Here is a 15,600-nt window from a genome sequence, read left to right on the forward strand (position 1 = left end):
GTTAGCATGTTTGGGGAGCCTTGTGGCAGCCAAAGGATTAAAGAGTTTGAGAGTGCTTAGCAAAGAAATGGGAGGAGCTGAAGTCGTAGTCCCAGTTGTTATGTGCTGTTTAACTGGCATGTCTTATAGGCTTCTGAGAGCCTGAGCTACTGGCTGCTTTAAAGCTCATTCACAGGCATAAATGAGTTTTTTTTCTGGATGAATCATTTTTCTGTAGCAATTCTTATCGTACTGTCCTTGAACATTTCATACAGCTGTAGTCAGGAACTGAGATAAAGCATGGAGAAGCCATTGGGGTCATGCATCACATTCTAAGTGAGAAGGAATGAAAATATGATGTGGAAGATGTTTGTTGGCAGCCCGCTCAATTCTTTGTAAGGGAAGCTGCTAAGTAGGAAAAGGGAAACAGCACTTTTTTCTTAGCAGTGTTTTATGAAGCAGCTGAGGAGTGTTCTGCTGGCATTGGTCTTTGTCTAGGATTTGAAAGGATTTTTGCAGTGACATGATTTGGATAAGTGATTGCAATAAAAAGTGATAGGTGACCTGAATTGGAGATCATCTTCTAACTGAGGGAATTGTGTTTTAGAAAAATGACTTGAAAGCATAGTGATGATTACAAAAGACAAACCCAAACCACTCACAAATATTGTCTGCTCTTAAAATGCTAATATTTGTGTTTCTTTTTCTTTGTTTAGGGTCTTGCTTCGAGTAAGAATGCTATATTACTTAAAACAAGAAGTCATCGGTAATGAATTCCAAAAGGTGTTTGATGGAATTGATGCCAGGTGAACTATAGAGAGGGTTTTTTGCTTGTTAATCTTAAATGTAAACTATCAAGCGAAAGTATAGAAATGTTAAAACCAAATGTTCGTATCCTTAGACTGTAAGAAAAATGTTCTTGTTTACTGTACTAAACACTTCGTATTGTATTGGCTTGGTAAGAGGAAGTCCTGATTCCTGTTCATATAGCTATATGAAGTAAAATTATTTAAGTCAAATAGACTGAAAAAGTGAGTGAAAGATAGAATTATGTAATTAACATTCTAATTGGTAGGTTTTTCTTGCCTCTTCATGCACACTTCTGGTTATGTGCTGAATATTCCATTTTTTTTTATTATTATTATTTTTAATGGAAGTATTGACATTTGGAAATTCTGGAAGTCGCTGCTCCAGGAGCTTGTGCTGCATAGAAAGTTGTAATTTTATTGAGAAAGCTGGTGTAAACATTTGTGGAAGAACAGTCCATCTCGTGCTGTTCAACACAAAAGCAGATAATCCTTGGTTTACTAAGTGTTGCAAGCACGAATTGCTGTCAGGAGTTGGCAGAGTCTACTGAGAGAGGAAGAATTATGTATGCTGGGTCTGTTTTCATATTCTTTCCCTGTTTGCCAGCACAAAATACCAAGCTGTCTGGGTGTTTTGTATTTCTGTTTTTAGGGCCTTATTGAATGCAGAGGTGAAAAATTGTATGCCTCAGAATAATTTTGATAACCTTTAAAAACCATAATGATAAATTAATACCATGGCTTATATAACTTAGTAGCATAACTATCGACTTTTTAACTGTTACTTGTTATTAAATAACCAAGTGTATGAAAAAAAATTAAACATTTCAGATTTGGTTTACAACTTCCAAAGTAATCTTTGAATTAGTTTGCTGGATATGGGATGTTGTATATGTGGGCTTGAATAGAGAGGTTTAGAAATCCCACATGAAGTGCAAATGTAAAAAGATGAAACTAAATTTTTACTTTTTTCCTCTGAATACTATTGATGTTGGTGTACTGTTGGTGATTCTCCTTAGTGAAATTGATGTTTGGGTCCCTGAGCCAGATCATTCTGAAGTGCCTGCTGAGTGGTGGGATGCAGATGCAGATAAGTCCCTTCTAATTGGAGTTTTTAAACACGGTGAGTAATATGAGTGACTATGTATGTTCTTCCCCACCTCTGAATAAAAAAAGCCTAGACTTTTTTATAGCTTACTCTGAAAATTTAGTACATGCTACTTTTTTTTCCTTTCTAGGTTATGAAAAATACAACACTATCAGAGCAGACCCAGCACTGTGCTTCTTGGAAAGGGTTGGCAAGCCAGATGAAAAAGCGGTTGCTGCGGAACAGAGAGCAAATGATTATATGGATGGGTATGAGCACTTAAAAGTGGGCATGAATGTTTTGGGGCCTTTAAGTAAACGAGACTGAATTTATATGTTGTACTTTATTCTCTTCTTAGCTGATTTTGTACCAGTTTGATGTCATTGTTGTGAAGAATACTAGTTTGATTTCAATCCCACAGAGTAGAAAAGAGCTAGGAACAGTGCAACAGAACCACTGGAGTTTGGGGTTTCACAGTTCAAGGAAAAAAAGCAGCAATTGTTAACAGGGACTCTACCTTTTGTTGCTGTATCAGAAATATTACTTAGACACTGAGTGTTACAGACCTATTTAAGTTGATTTCGGGTCAGTCAGTTTGGTGTGTTGGTCTTGTGCAGCTAACCAGTGACCCCAGTAGATGAATTTGAGTATGATCGCTGCTGAAAGGGAAGCTGCTGTTCTTCATTGCTCCATTACTGAGGTTAGCAGCTGTGGTCACAGAGAATATCTTGGAATGAGAGTGCATTGCAGGCACCAGGATTTAAGCCAAAGCTGCCATGAAGTATTTTCCTCGTTCCAATAAGGAGGTTAAAGACAATATATCTAACTTAATTTAAAAGAGGTTTTCTTGACTGAAAAGAGTTCTTCTCAAATATTACTACAGTATTACTAAGATGGATACTTTTGTGTTTGAATTTTAACAGGGATGTAGAAGATCCAGAATATAAACCAGCACCAGCAATGTTTAAAGATGACATAGAGGTACAGTGGGCACCTATTAATAGCTCCTTTTAACACACTTAGAATGTAATGTTTCCACCTCTTCATTGAGCAAATTATTACATTCTTCTGTACTACTCTAAACTGGTAGAACTTATTCCATGTGTTTCTGCAGTTGTGTTGGTGGGAGGGAATCATGTAATTCCGTGGTATTCCTTGTTAGTCATTTGTCCAAAATATATATTACTCTTGGTTTTGTCATATTCATAAATCGTTTGCAAGATGTAAGTTTAACCTAAACCTTCGGAGAGGGCTACATCTGAAATTTTGCTTCGCTTCTGTTTTTCTACAGGATGATGTTTCATCCCCAGGTGATCTGGTAATTGCAGATGGAGGTAAATATATACAAAATAAAATCTGAGCCAGCTGAATCTGTTTTGAATTGTTTTATTTCCTGACTCTTGGTTAAAATATATTTAGATGGCTCAGTATAGAACTGTAGGCGTCTGCAGTCATTAACTTCTTTAATTTTCCCGTGACTTTGTTTTAAATAGATGGACAAATGATGGAAGGAGACAAAATCTATTGGCCCACTCAGTCTGCCTTAACAACACGTCTTCGCCGCCTGATAACAGCTTATCAAAGAACAAGTAAAAATAGGCAGGCCCAGCAGATCCAGCCAGCGTTCCCGATACAAACTAGTGTGATGCAGCCTCCCTATGAGGAAGCTGCTCTAAATCCAAAGATGGCTGCTAAGATTGAAAGACAGCAAAGGTAAGTGCAGCATGCAAATACGTCATTTTAATACATCTTTATAGAAAAAACAGTGAAGAAACAAGAATTGCTAGCTCTGTAAAGAAAGTGACAGAATTTCCTGTTTTTTTTCTTGCTGATTAAGATGGACGAGAAGAGAGGAAGCTGACTTTTACAGAGTGGTGTCCACGTTTGGCGTGGTGTTTGATCCTGAGAGGGGACGGTTTGATTGGACCAAATTCCGAGCAATGGCTCGGCTCCACAAGAAGACTGATGAGAGCTTAGAGAAGTACTTGTACGCGTTCATGTCCATGTGCCGGAGAGTCTGCCGTCTCCCTTCAAAAGAAGGTGGGTGGGTGTGTTTTTACTTGACGTTTTCTTTCATTTCTGTTGTCAGTGTTTATTTTGAAAAGGCTTTTCTTTCATGCGTTCCAAAATAAAAACAGGGGAGAAGAAAATAAGGAAACATGCTAAGGGTAAAATCAGAAGCTTATAATGGTGTGATATATATTAACTGATTAAGGCCATCCTCTTCTAGTGTTGATGGCAGTGGTTTTGGTTTCTTTTTTTTCTGCATTCTCATCTTTTTTTTGTTTTAATACAGAACTCGTGGACCCAAACATCTTTATCCAGCCCATTACAGAGGAGCGTGCTTCCCGGACTCTGTATCGCATTGAACTCCTGAGGAAGGTGCGAGAGCAGGCTCTCAGGCACCCACAGCTCTTCGAACGACTGAAACTCTGCCAGCCCAACCCAGACTTGCCTGTCTGGTGGGAGTGTGGGACTCATGACAGGGATTTACTTATTGGAGCTGCTAAACATGGCGTTAGCAGGACAGATTATCATATTCTGCGTGATCCTGAACTCTCATTTATGTCTGCCCAGAGGAACTATAATCAAAATAAAGTGGCGCTCTCAAGGACTTCTACTCCACTCTTGCATCAGTACCAGATGGCATTATCTGCTTCTCCTCTTACACCTCAGTCAAGATTTTCAGATGCTAAAGTGAATGCTTTTGAGGACACAAAAGCTAAAAATGAAATTCTGAAAGAGGACCCTCAGTCTTCTGAAGAGGAATCTATGTCTACAGAGGAGACACAGACAATAATGAAATCTGAACCTTTGAGTCCAAAAAATGGCACACCCCTACAAAATACAGACCACAAACCTAGTGTGAAGACTGAAACGGACAGGCGCATGGTGGCAGCAAGGACAGAGCCTCTAACTCCAAACCCAGCTTCCAAAAAACAGAGAGTCAGCAAACGGGGGTCTGACTCTAGTTCTGACTCAGACTCTGACTCAGATAGATCATCCTGTTCTTCCAGGTCATCATCTTCATCCTCTTCATCTTCCTCATCTTGTTCACACTCTCGATCAGGCTCTAGCTCTTCGTCATCTTCATCTTGTTCTTCAGCATCCTCCTCCTCATCCTCCTCCTCATCGTCATCGTCGTCGTCATCATCATCTTCGTCTGAAGAGAGTGATAGTGATGAAGAGGAGGCACAAAAACGGGGTATGTGCAGACTCATTTCTGCAGTATAGCAAACTTTGAAAGTTTATTGTTAATGGAGAAGTGTTTTAAAAACATTATTAAATCCCACAAAAGTAAACATAAGCATATTTTCTGGATTCTTCAAGTGAGTTGGAGGAATTTCAGGGATACAGCATTTTCTTTACTTCATATCAGTGCCTTGGAGGAGGTACTTAGGATTTGTTGACTGATTCCCTGAGAAAGCCTACTGTGCATGTGGTCCATGTGTGGGAGGAGTCTTGAATGGCTGATGTTCTGGAAACATATGTTGTGTCTGTATTCCCTGCTACTGTTGCTCTTCTTCCAAAATACAGAGGTTGTCTTGGCTTGGTAATAGGATTAATGTACTGGGAAAAATATTACTGTGCAAGTAAATAAGTCACTTAAACAAAATGATTGGGATCCTGCTGCCTGTAGCAGTTGAGGGACAGTTTCAGAGGAAACAGTTGTATGTGAACAGTAAATAAAGTGAGAGAAGAGGAAGCTTGTATGACATAAATATTTATGTTTAGATGGTGGATACTGTAACATGTGCTACAAGTCCAAATATTAGGCTTGCTTTCTGCCAGCTCAGTCTGTTTAGGCAAGTAATTGTGCCATCCTCAGATTGCAAAATCTTGTAAATCAGTCAGCCTTTCTTTTTGTGGCTATTTTGCTGTAAGTTGGTATTGAAAAGATTGGTAAATGTGGAGAATGCTCTTAACTTCATCTGCATTTTAATTTTAAGCCCAGGTTTTATCTCATATCTTGTACAATCGTCATGGACCTTTGACATACTTCTCATGTTTGAAACATCCTTTAAGGGAGAGAGAAATTCAATAGGATGACTTGATACATACCTCTTGTTAAGGACAAATTTGAGTTCTGTAGAATAGTCCTTCAGTACTCTTTACTCACTGATGTGGCATTTACCTTTTCAGGCAGCGTCTTTTTAACTTTTTTTAGTTTCATACTGTTTCCCCATGGCAGAATTAAAGTTACATTGTTGTCTGGATGGAGGCAAAAGTAAAATAATAGTGAGGAGAGAAGTCTAAAAAAGTCAGAGGACCACTAGGAAGATACTAGGAAAAAAATGCTCTAATTAAAATTTTAAAAAATAAATTATGCAGCAACATGAGATGATGTGGAATATCTAGCATTCCATCCGGTAAATGAAATGGGGTGAGTTTTTAAAGTAATGTCCTACTATATTTGCTGTGTTCTGATCATGGACACCTTTCATTTCAATTTAATTCTGTATTTTAGTGCACTCGGGCTTACAAAGAATATGTCACAATAAGTGAGGACTGTCTGTCAGATGAGTCTGAAGCATGTCTCTCTTCAACTAGCTAAATGTTCAACATGTTAAGTTCTTGAAATATTAACAGGTATATGTGTGGAATTTACATGCCTAGAAAAGAATCAGCAGTATCTTGAAAACTAGAAACTTAATTCTTCAGTTGAACTTCCTGTTTGGACTTTCTCTGAACACTGGAGTGTTTTGTTCACCTGAAGCGCTTACAATGGGTGCTGAACTTCTTGAAAACATCAAATTATATTGGTGGTTTTATTTAGCAGAAGGAACCCCACATATAAAAGCATATGATGAAGAGAGTGTAGCCTCTCTGAGTACAACACAAGATGAGACGCAAGACAGTTTCCAGATGAACAATGGGACACCAAATTCCAGTTATCTCCTACAAGGTGGATACATGTTGGCTGCATCCTACTGGCCGAAGGCAAGTTTATACTACTGCTTTGAAAACCAAAGTTGTAGGGGCAGGTGGGCTGTGACATTAATATTCCATTAAATATGTTAAAACCATACCACTGAGTTGTGGGGAGATCTTGAAAAAAGCGGAATCTTATTCATGATAAATTATAGTAAATTTATGACAAAGCAGTTTATACATCAGTTGTACAGCTGTGTCTGTAAAAGAACATTCGCAGAGGAAAAACAAAAAGTAACTTCAAAGGTAATAGATGTCATGTGAAGATGAGATAATTTATCAAGTATTTGGATGATGTTAAGACTGCGAGAAGAATTGTTTAGAGTAGTCCAGAAGAATGTAAAAAATGAAACAGAACAAGAAATGAGCTAAGTGGAAAAAATTCCTTGATAGTAGGAGGGCTCCTTCAGCTGCATTGCAAAATCTTAAGTCATGTTGAAATGGAGGCTGGCTGAAGCACTGGTGTAATACAATTGCTGTGTTAAAATTCAGATACATGATTCCACATGTGAACTAGTGACATGTGGAAAAGGTAATAACACTAAGTGACTGAAGATTCACCTAGTTTGGAATAAATACTGAGTATTTTTAAGCTCTTTAGTCCTATCTGAATTTCTATGGGTGACATAGCTTGGAAGACCATAGAAGAGTTTCTTACGCTTTCAGTTGGTATCTTAACTAAGAAGATAAAGCAAAAATTGTCAATTGCTGAAGTGCCTCTTCACTGCATAAACTTTTTAGTGGTTATGTTTGCTCCCGGAAGATGCATTTAAATCAAAATAGTCATTTTCATAGTTTCTTAACATTCATTTTGGGAAGGGGAGCATAACTTCCATGTCACAGGTGACTGGAGGATTGTGAAAAATAACATTTGTAGTGTACATAAACAGGCTGTACATAAACATAGGGGAGCATCTTGAGCTTGGCTAAAAAATGTTTGCTTACCAGACATCTTAGAGTTCACTTTTTTTTTGACAAATCACTGCACTCTGAAATTATAAAACAAACTTGGTGGTTACTGGTGTCTGCATGTCCTTAGCACAGTTTCTTGGAAGTCAAGATCTATATATAATGCAGGTGTGTGAAGTCAAATCTGTGTCTGGTGGCTAAAGAACGTGAAGGAGGAATGATGTGGTTTCAGAAGCTAAAATGAGATGTGAATAGAAGTCTGTCGCTTTAGTTTTATACATGCTGTTTGCCAGGCGTGTCGTGCTGCTATTCACAGGTTCAAAGCCTGCTACCACCAAGGAGTCCAAGCCAGACCCACAAATACTGCACTGGTAGTTGCAATATCTTTCCTTTAAAACCAATGAGAGAACTAACGTTTCAAATATTTGCAGGCCCCAGATGCTGCCTAGGTGAGAGAGATTACATATTTACTTACAGGTGATTAGTTTGTGTAGAAGTGGCTTTCCCAAATACTTCTTACAGGGAGTTGGTACAAATGCAGAAACTTAGAAATCTTTTAAGTGCAAATCCAGTATTTAAAAATGTTGTCATTTCTCTTCTCTTTAGAGTTAGAAGATGATATGTAAATGTAATGTGTACAGCATTACTCTTACAACAATATTTCCTCTGATTTTTAGGATCGAGTTATGATTAATCGCCTTGACAGTATTTGTCAAACAGTGTTGAAAGGTAAATGGCCTTCAGCAAGAAGGACCTACGACAGCAATACCGTGGCCTCTTTCTACACAACCAAACTTCTGGACAGCCCAGGTGCAGCTGCAGATTACAGTGAGCCCAGTGCACCAACACCCCCTCTTGCAGGTGTCAAAGAAGAGTACGAGCACTTGCAGCAGATGTCAAAGGTGAAGAAGCATGTACGAGAAAAGGAGTTTACAGTGAAAATCAATGACGTATGTTTATTTTTATTGCCCTAGGACCTGATTGCGATTGCGGTGTGCGGCATGCTTTACCTGCAAGTGGCTGCCTGCTCTCACTCTCACTTCCTTCACACACTTGTTTGTGGGTATTTGGGTCTGCTGCTTCTGGGCATTCAGTGTTTGGGGTTTGGGTTCGGTTTTTCTGGGGGCGGTGTTGATTTTTTTTTTTTTAGCTTGTTTTGTTTAATTTGCCTAAGCCACTGGAAGGAGTCATTTTTCTTTCTGTCTCTGAATTGAAATATTGCCGTTCTGGTGCTTCCTCAGACAGCCTGGTTTATGCTGTTTGTGAGAAATCTGGTTAGTAAAAAAGGTATTTCTGTTATTTGGCTTTTTAAAAACATTTCAGCATGTCCTATGCAGCAAGTACTTTATTATTTCATGGCCTTTTAAATGGTTATAGGTAAATTTGCCACTTCAAATGCAGGTTAGAAGTTTAAAACATTTTTCTTATCTGTACTTGAAGACCAGTTTGTAGCATGTAAAAATGTATCAAAATTTTCTCTTGTAATTGGGTTTGAGATTTCTTTAGGACTGTATTAGGGAGGTAAGCAGCAGTTCAGCATCTGGGTTTTTCAGTTAAGATAGAGAATTTAAAAGTCATAGAAGTAATTCCATGAAATTTCTGTTCAGAAGTGGTTTTTACATGGAGGAGAAGCAAGACTTGTTTTAAGGTCTCATACAATGTTTTCTTTCTTCCTCAACTCTTCTGGAGTCACTGTTTGTGAGATGTGAGAATCCTGATTATGCAGTAGTCATTTCTGCTTCAGAAGAGACTCTTCTAACCCTGGCATTTATTTAACAGGAAGGTGGTTTGAAATTGACTTTTCAGAAGCAGGGACTGTCTCAGAAAAGGCCGTTTGAAAGCGAGGAAGGTGCACTGGGACAGCAGCAATACCTGGCTCGGCTTCGTGAACTCCAGAATGCTTCAGAAACCAGTCTTGTCAACTTCCCAAAATCACTTCCCAAATCAGGTATGGTTAATGTGAGAGGGCATTAGGCTTACTATTAAATCTCACCTTCTGGCATCTTCTGTTCTATATGTATAGACAGCAGAGAGATAGCTTTGCAGTGTTACTTGTTCTAAACCCCAGTCTGGAGGAATTATCTCCAGTATGGTAAGGAAACTGGGCACCTAAGTTGAGGCATGAGGTTGGACCACTTCAATATTGTCTCACAGTGTCAGTTAATGTAACCTTCATTTATCAAAATGTTGCCATTATACATTATAAACACCCCCACAAGAGGGTTTTAATAATTATGAAGTGCATCACTCTAACAGTAATAAATTTAACTCGAAACTTGCTGTGGCTAGTTTGTAAGCAGAGATGAAGAGTTTCCGGATCTATGCTGGTGTCAATCTGCACTCTTCGTATCCTTTCATATAAAGAAACAGTGGAGGACAATAGTCTAGAATCAATTTTTGTCATATAGGCAGAAACTTAGTTATTTTTGTGAAAATAAGCTGTATGTCTATACTGACAGATAAAAATGAGCCAAAGTAAGCGGTTAAAATGTGGATTAAAATATATGAAATTATTAGAATTGAGTGCTTGATTTAGTCATCTTCTGATTAAACGACTGCAGCTCATTGTAATTGCAGACTCACAGGGATGAGAACATTTCCTTCAGAAAAAAAAACTACCCTTCACTTGAATTTTGTGCCTTCATGTTCTTTTGCAAGATACCATGAAGGTCTTACTATAGACATCTATTTTGGGATGTCTGACTTCTCTGTGTGTGTGATGTCACCATTTTTAACAGCTTTTTTCCTTTGTACAGATTTATTTGGAGGAGGCAGGGGGCAGCAATAGGAAACTTCCATCATAAAGGGGCTTTTCTGAGCTTGCTGTTTTAAACAGCCAGAAACCAATAGGCGATTTCTGTTAGGTATTGCACGTAGAAGTTAGATGCACGTTTCAAATAAATTTATTTCCTTTTTTTTATTCAGACATGTTTCTGGTTATAAATAGTGCAAGCATCTGGTACTAATTTTATTGCATCATTCGTTAGGTACTTCCAGTCACTTAACAGCCAGTGCCAATGGAGTCATAGCTGACAGTCAGCCTGTAGTCAAAAAGAGAAGAGGAAGAAGGAAGAATGTGGAGGGTGTTGATGTCCTCTTTATAAATAGAAATAAACAGCCTAATCATGTAAGTAAACTTGATTTTTGTATCCAAAAATAAGGTCCAAGTTCAACTGCCCTTAACTCAACATACCCAGCTGTCAACAAACAACAAAAAGTTTACTATGCAAAACTGTTTGGCTTGGGATTTTTTCCTGAAATTGTTTACTGGCAGTTCTACTACACAAAGGAGAACTGGTAGAATTTTACTGTTAGATACGTACAATATTGATAATGATTTCTAAAAAGTAAGTTTAATTCTAGTTTTGATGAACTGTAGTTAATGTATTATTAAACTTGATCTTTGACCTAGCAACACTTTCTGACATCCTTTCCTGTAACTTCTGTTACAGGACCCAATTGTACAGTGCCTTGAGGGGGGCTCTGTAGGGCATGAGCAGTCTCAGTCCTTGAGTGTGTGCACAGTGGTCTGCAGGACTGTGGCCTTCATTATATCACACATGAAGTAGTTGTGATGCTTTTTTTGTGGAGCACTTAGTCAAATGTTTTTAACTTCTCCAGGTTAATCCAGGTATTAACTCCTGTCAAGTTGCTGCAGGAATGAACCCAGCACTCGCTTACACACAGTCCCAAGGCCTGCTTGATGCAGAGAGTCCAGTTCCTGTTATTAACCTAAAAGATGGGACAAGGCTTGCAGGTGATGATGCCCCCAAAAGAAAAGATTTAGAAAGGTGGCTTAAAGAACATCCTGGATATGTTGAAGATTCAGGGGCTTGCATTCCTGTGAGTATTCCTTTCAGCTCTGCTCTAGCTAGATAGTAAAACAATTCTCATTAAATGTGCTTGGATTTGTAATCTGTTCCATGGAGTTATTCGTTCTTTGCTCTTCTATTTTATTTAGGAAAAGGAAAATGCCCATTTCTTTATACATAATTTGAGCTCCGCAGGCTTTCCTTTCCCTCACGGATGTAATTGCTAAGCAATACTAAACAAAGATCTTTGTCTAATTTCACCTAAGATGAAATAAATTATCTAAGATAAGAAACCTTATTGATGATGGGAGCTGAACATGTGTAACAGCATGTTTAGTGATGTGCAAGAGGATCAAAGACTTCACTGTGGGGTGTGTTTGATACCTACATTACAGTGCTTTGGTAGTGATGTTTGTGTACGTATGATGTTCTCATTGTCTTACCTCTGAACCATGTTAAACAGAATGTAAAAAAAAAAAAATCATATGTCTAGGATAAGAACTTCATTTCTCCGGAAAGCTGTTACAATACAAAACAGGAGCAACATTCCTAACAGTTAAAACACTGTTAAAAACTGAAATAATATTAAAACAAAGCAATGGGTAGAGGCATCAGAGAGGTGTTTACTGTGCTGCTTATTATACTCTTTGGGTTAGTAAATTAGTATTGTTATTAAAATATTTGTGAAATCGAAGATGACTTCAAATGAGTGCCTGACTCCACAGATACCTTACAGTTTTTAAAACGGTTATATCAGAAAGATAATTGGCTTCTTATGTCCTTTATAACAGAGGATGCAGCTGCATGATGGGAGGCCCAAACAAAAAAGACACCGTTGTCGAAACCCCAATAAATTGGACGTTAATAGTTTGACTGGTGAAGAACGCGTTCAGCTCATAAACAGAAGAAACGCAAGAAAGGTACTCGTAATGCTGTTCCCATCTTGATATTCCCTACAAGAAAAGCTACCTGAAACAACAAACTCTGTGTACTACACTTGCTAAAATACTGTGTGCAAATGAAAGTTATTTGATTTAAAGTTTTGGCACAGAGCACAAAAGTCACTGAGAATCTTCTAGTAAATGTTTTGCAACTATGAAAATACGTAAGGTATGGCTAAAAACTTACCCTGTGGTTTATATGCAGGTAGAATTGAACACTTAATATATTACAATGTTTGTGCCCTTCACTAATAGACATATTTATTGAAATATATGTTGTTCTGACTAAAGTAGCAACATTCTTGCGATTTCTAAATAAAGTGTACATCTCATTAGCACTTTGAGATTATTAAGATTGTATTGGTAGTGCATCATGCATAGAAACTGGTTCACTAGAATTGCTTAAATCCTGTGTACAGATTTGTATAACTTTCCTTTTTTAGTTATCTCTGGCGTTTGACCTTTATAGTTCACCAGTATCAGTAGTAAATGACGTTGCTGGGTTAAACAGCAGTGTAATGCAGGGACAAACGTAGAAGGGGAAGTGGTTATGTAAAATCCCCAACAGTGGAAGATGGGAGACCAGATACTGAATTCAAGAGTTTTGGACAGAAGATCAAAGTTTGGGGAAGGCATAATGCATTTGCATAGGCTTTGGGGAAGGCTAAAAGGCAACGTTGAAGAAAGCTTGCAGGACGTTACTGTTGTTGAATGAAAAAATTTGGATAGATGTGTGAGATGGTGCCTCTGAATGTCAGTGTAATACCAGAGCAGCAGTCCAGCGAGAGTCTTTGAGGTACTGTGTCAATGGATGGAGTGTTTTCTCTAGCATTACTGCTAGCTTTTCTTTTTGTTAGAGAGCAGTTGCAAGGAAAGCAGGATTTTATTTTTTTTTGAGCTGCTATATTAAGGTCAGAAGCTTTGTGCATCTGTAGAGCAGAGTGAGGCAAAATTTGAGTCTTTTAATCACTTCAGTGCATTGAGACAGTGCATTTAGCTCTAAAGAAGAACCTGTATGGCTGCTAGTCTCTTGCAAAAAATAAATCAATCAACTGCAGGAGGGGGGGAACCAGACCCTTGGCTTTGTTGCAGTAAGCTGTGCCCTGAGGAGTCTTTCGAAGTTGATGATGGAATGAGAGATTTGATCTGTGCTTGCTGTATGAGCCTGTGTTTCATGTTGGCTTTTTTTTCCTCTAATAAATTTCCAGGCCATAGTTAAGACTGTTATTTTATTAAATTCAGTTTTCTTGTTTATAACCTTCCCCAACTTCTGTGCATCATCAAACTCATTTTGTCTCATTTTCTTTTTTAGTTCAGTAACATACTTAGTAGCTGAGAGTAAGGGTGCCAGAAATAGATGAGAGAACAGGAGTTTATGTTGTAGTTCATAGAGAAAGTTGAGAGTTCTTTCTTTCTTCTTTCTGTCTTTTCTTTGTTCTGTATCTGAATAATACTTCTCATTAACCTGAAAGTTTACTTTCCTGCTTATACAATTTTATCAGGACATGCTGTCTAGCAATCTTGGTCTTTTCACATAAAAAATACAAGAAAAGCAGAGCCTCTTAATAGAAGTACACTTAGAAGTTGAGATGATAGGACTTATTTAGTGCATAATGGAAAGGTTTAACAGGATTGTAGTTACACACTTCTTGGTAATACCTGGACCACTGTTGGTCTGGACTTGTGATTGCTCTTCCATTTGTTACATGTCTAAATAAACTCTGATAATGTTGGTAGGAATGTCAGATACTGAGGTTGCAAAGTATGCGTTTAATAGATGAGTTTGAGTTCAATAGATTTAGAAGAAATCAGGAGTAGTCAAAAGCTGTATCGTGCTCATCAACAATGCAAAGTGTGGCTTTATTTGTATTGTTTTACATAAAAGGCAAGAATGAAACAGTGTCAGGTACAAATGATGAATGTTGCCTTTTTTTATTGAATGAGAACAATTTCCTGACTTCATCTTCTACTTTTCAGGTGGGTGGTGCATTTGCTCCCCCTCTGAAGGATTTGTGCAGGTTCTTGAAAGAAAATCCAGAGTATGGAGTGGCTCCTGAATGGGGAGAAGTTGTAAAACAGTCTGTAAGTATTTGCAGAATAAGGTAACTGTGAGGCCAAGTGTATCTTAAAAACAAAAAAGGCAAACAGGAGAAAAAAAAAAAGACATGGCAAAACAGGATTAGACTGCAGTGAATAAAGGTATCCAGAACAGCAGAATTGCTCTTGGAATTTCATAGTTATCCCAAAGACAGAAGAAGAGAGCTTGAGTTCTGAATTCCTCTAGTTGTATCAGGCTAGCTTTAATTAGAGAGACTTGCTGGGGAAAAAAAAAGACTACTGTAGTGTGGAGGTGAGTAGTAGCTGATCTTATGATTACTATTTTTAAGAGGAATTTTCAAGACTGCATTTCAAAGAGAATATTAGTGTCCATTGCAGTTCTTTCTTCATCATTAGGTAGGAGGGCTTACAGAGGTGAAGTCATAATATGCAAGCCCTTCAGAAGTGCTCTGAATTTCATTTTCATTCAACTTGAGCTTCTACTGTGAAGTATATGGAGAAGGTTAAATAAAGGGATATTGAATAGACACTAGCAATAATAAAAAGGGCTCAGAGATTATTGGTCTGTGTGCAATAACACATATTACACTTTAAATTGAGTAATTTTTTTAATTAAACTGTCAAACGATTGGAATGTGGTAATATTGCAGAGCAAAGACTGCTCCTATAATGAGCTATATTTGGCTCAGATCTGCAAACGGGCGTCAGAGGATTCGTGAGCAGAGGGTCTAAGAAGATGCCTTTGTAGCTCTCACTGTGGAAATGGGCCTTTAGATGTGACAGCCCAAAGTCCCCACAGATGCCAGCAAGTTGTCTGGAGATGGAGCTGCTTGCTGACGAACCAGAATAATCTTGGAGGCTGTTGCTGTATGCTTGGGTCTTGCGTTTGCTTCTCCTTTTCCATTTTGCAGCTGCCCAAATCCTCCAACTGCCCGGTGTGTCTCTTGCAGGGATTTCTCCCGGAGGGGATGTTCGACCGCATTCTGACGGGACCCGTCGTGCGGGAGGAGGTGAGCCGGAGAGGAAGGCGCCCCAAAAGCGAGGCGGCGAAGGCGACGGCGGCAGCTGCGGGCGCC

At 38.4% G+C, this 15,600-nt stretch overlaps 1 protein-coding gene across 1 annotated transcript in view; it reads left to right on the top strand.

Annotated features, from left to right (window-relative positions):
- Positions 1-15,591, top strand: part of LOC103776243 (chromodomain-helicase-DNA-binding protein 9-like) — a gene marked incomplete at its 3' end in the record, with an annotated part of 80,240 nt that extends 64,649 nt beyond the window's left edge. Inside the window, 16 exon segments of the mRNA XM_008943741.1 lie at positions 696-785; positions 1,805-1,908; positions 2,024-2,141; positions 2,796-2,853; positions 3,164-3,206; positions 3,366-3,585; positions 3,710-3,912; positions 4,169-5,077; positions 6,653-6,813; positions 8,391-8,663; positions 9,493-9,661; positions 10,701-10,840; positions 11,335-11,556; positions 12,317-12,445; positions 14,444-14,548; positions 15,475-15,591. Of these exon segments, the coding sequence (XP_008941989.1) occupies positions 696-785; positions 1,805-1,908; positions 2,024-2,141; positions 2,796-2,853; positions 3,164-3,206; positions 3,366-3,585; positions 3,710-3,912; positions 4,169-5,077; positions 6,653-6,813; positions 8,391-8,663; positions 9,493-9,661; positions 10,701-10,840; positions 11,335-11,556; positions 12,317-12,445; positions 14,444-14,548; positions 15,475-15,591 (3,061 nt within the window).
- Between the last annotated feature and the right edge of the window lie 9 nt (positions 15,592-15,600).

Source organism: Merops nubicus, unplaced genomic scaffold (genome assembly GCF_000691845.1).
Source record: "Merops nubicus isolate BGI_N331 unplaced genomic scaffold, ASM69184v1 scaffold2157, whole genome shotgun sequence".
In the NCBI taxonomy this organism is placed as follows: domain Eukaryota; kingdom Metazoa; phylum Chordata; class Aves; order Coraciiformes; family Meropidae; genus Merops; species Merops nubicus.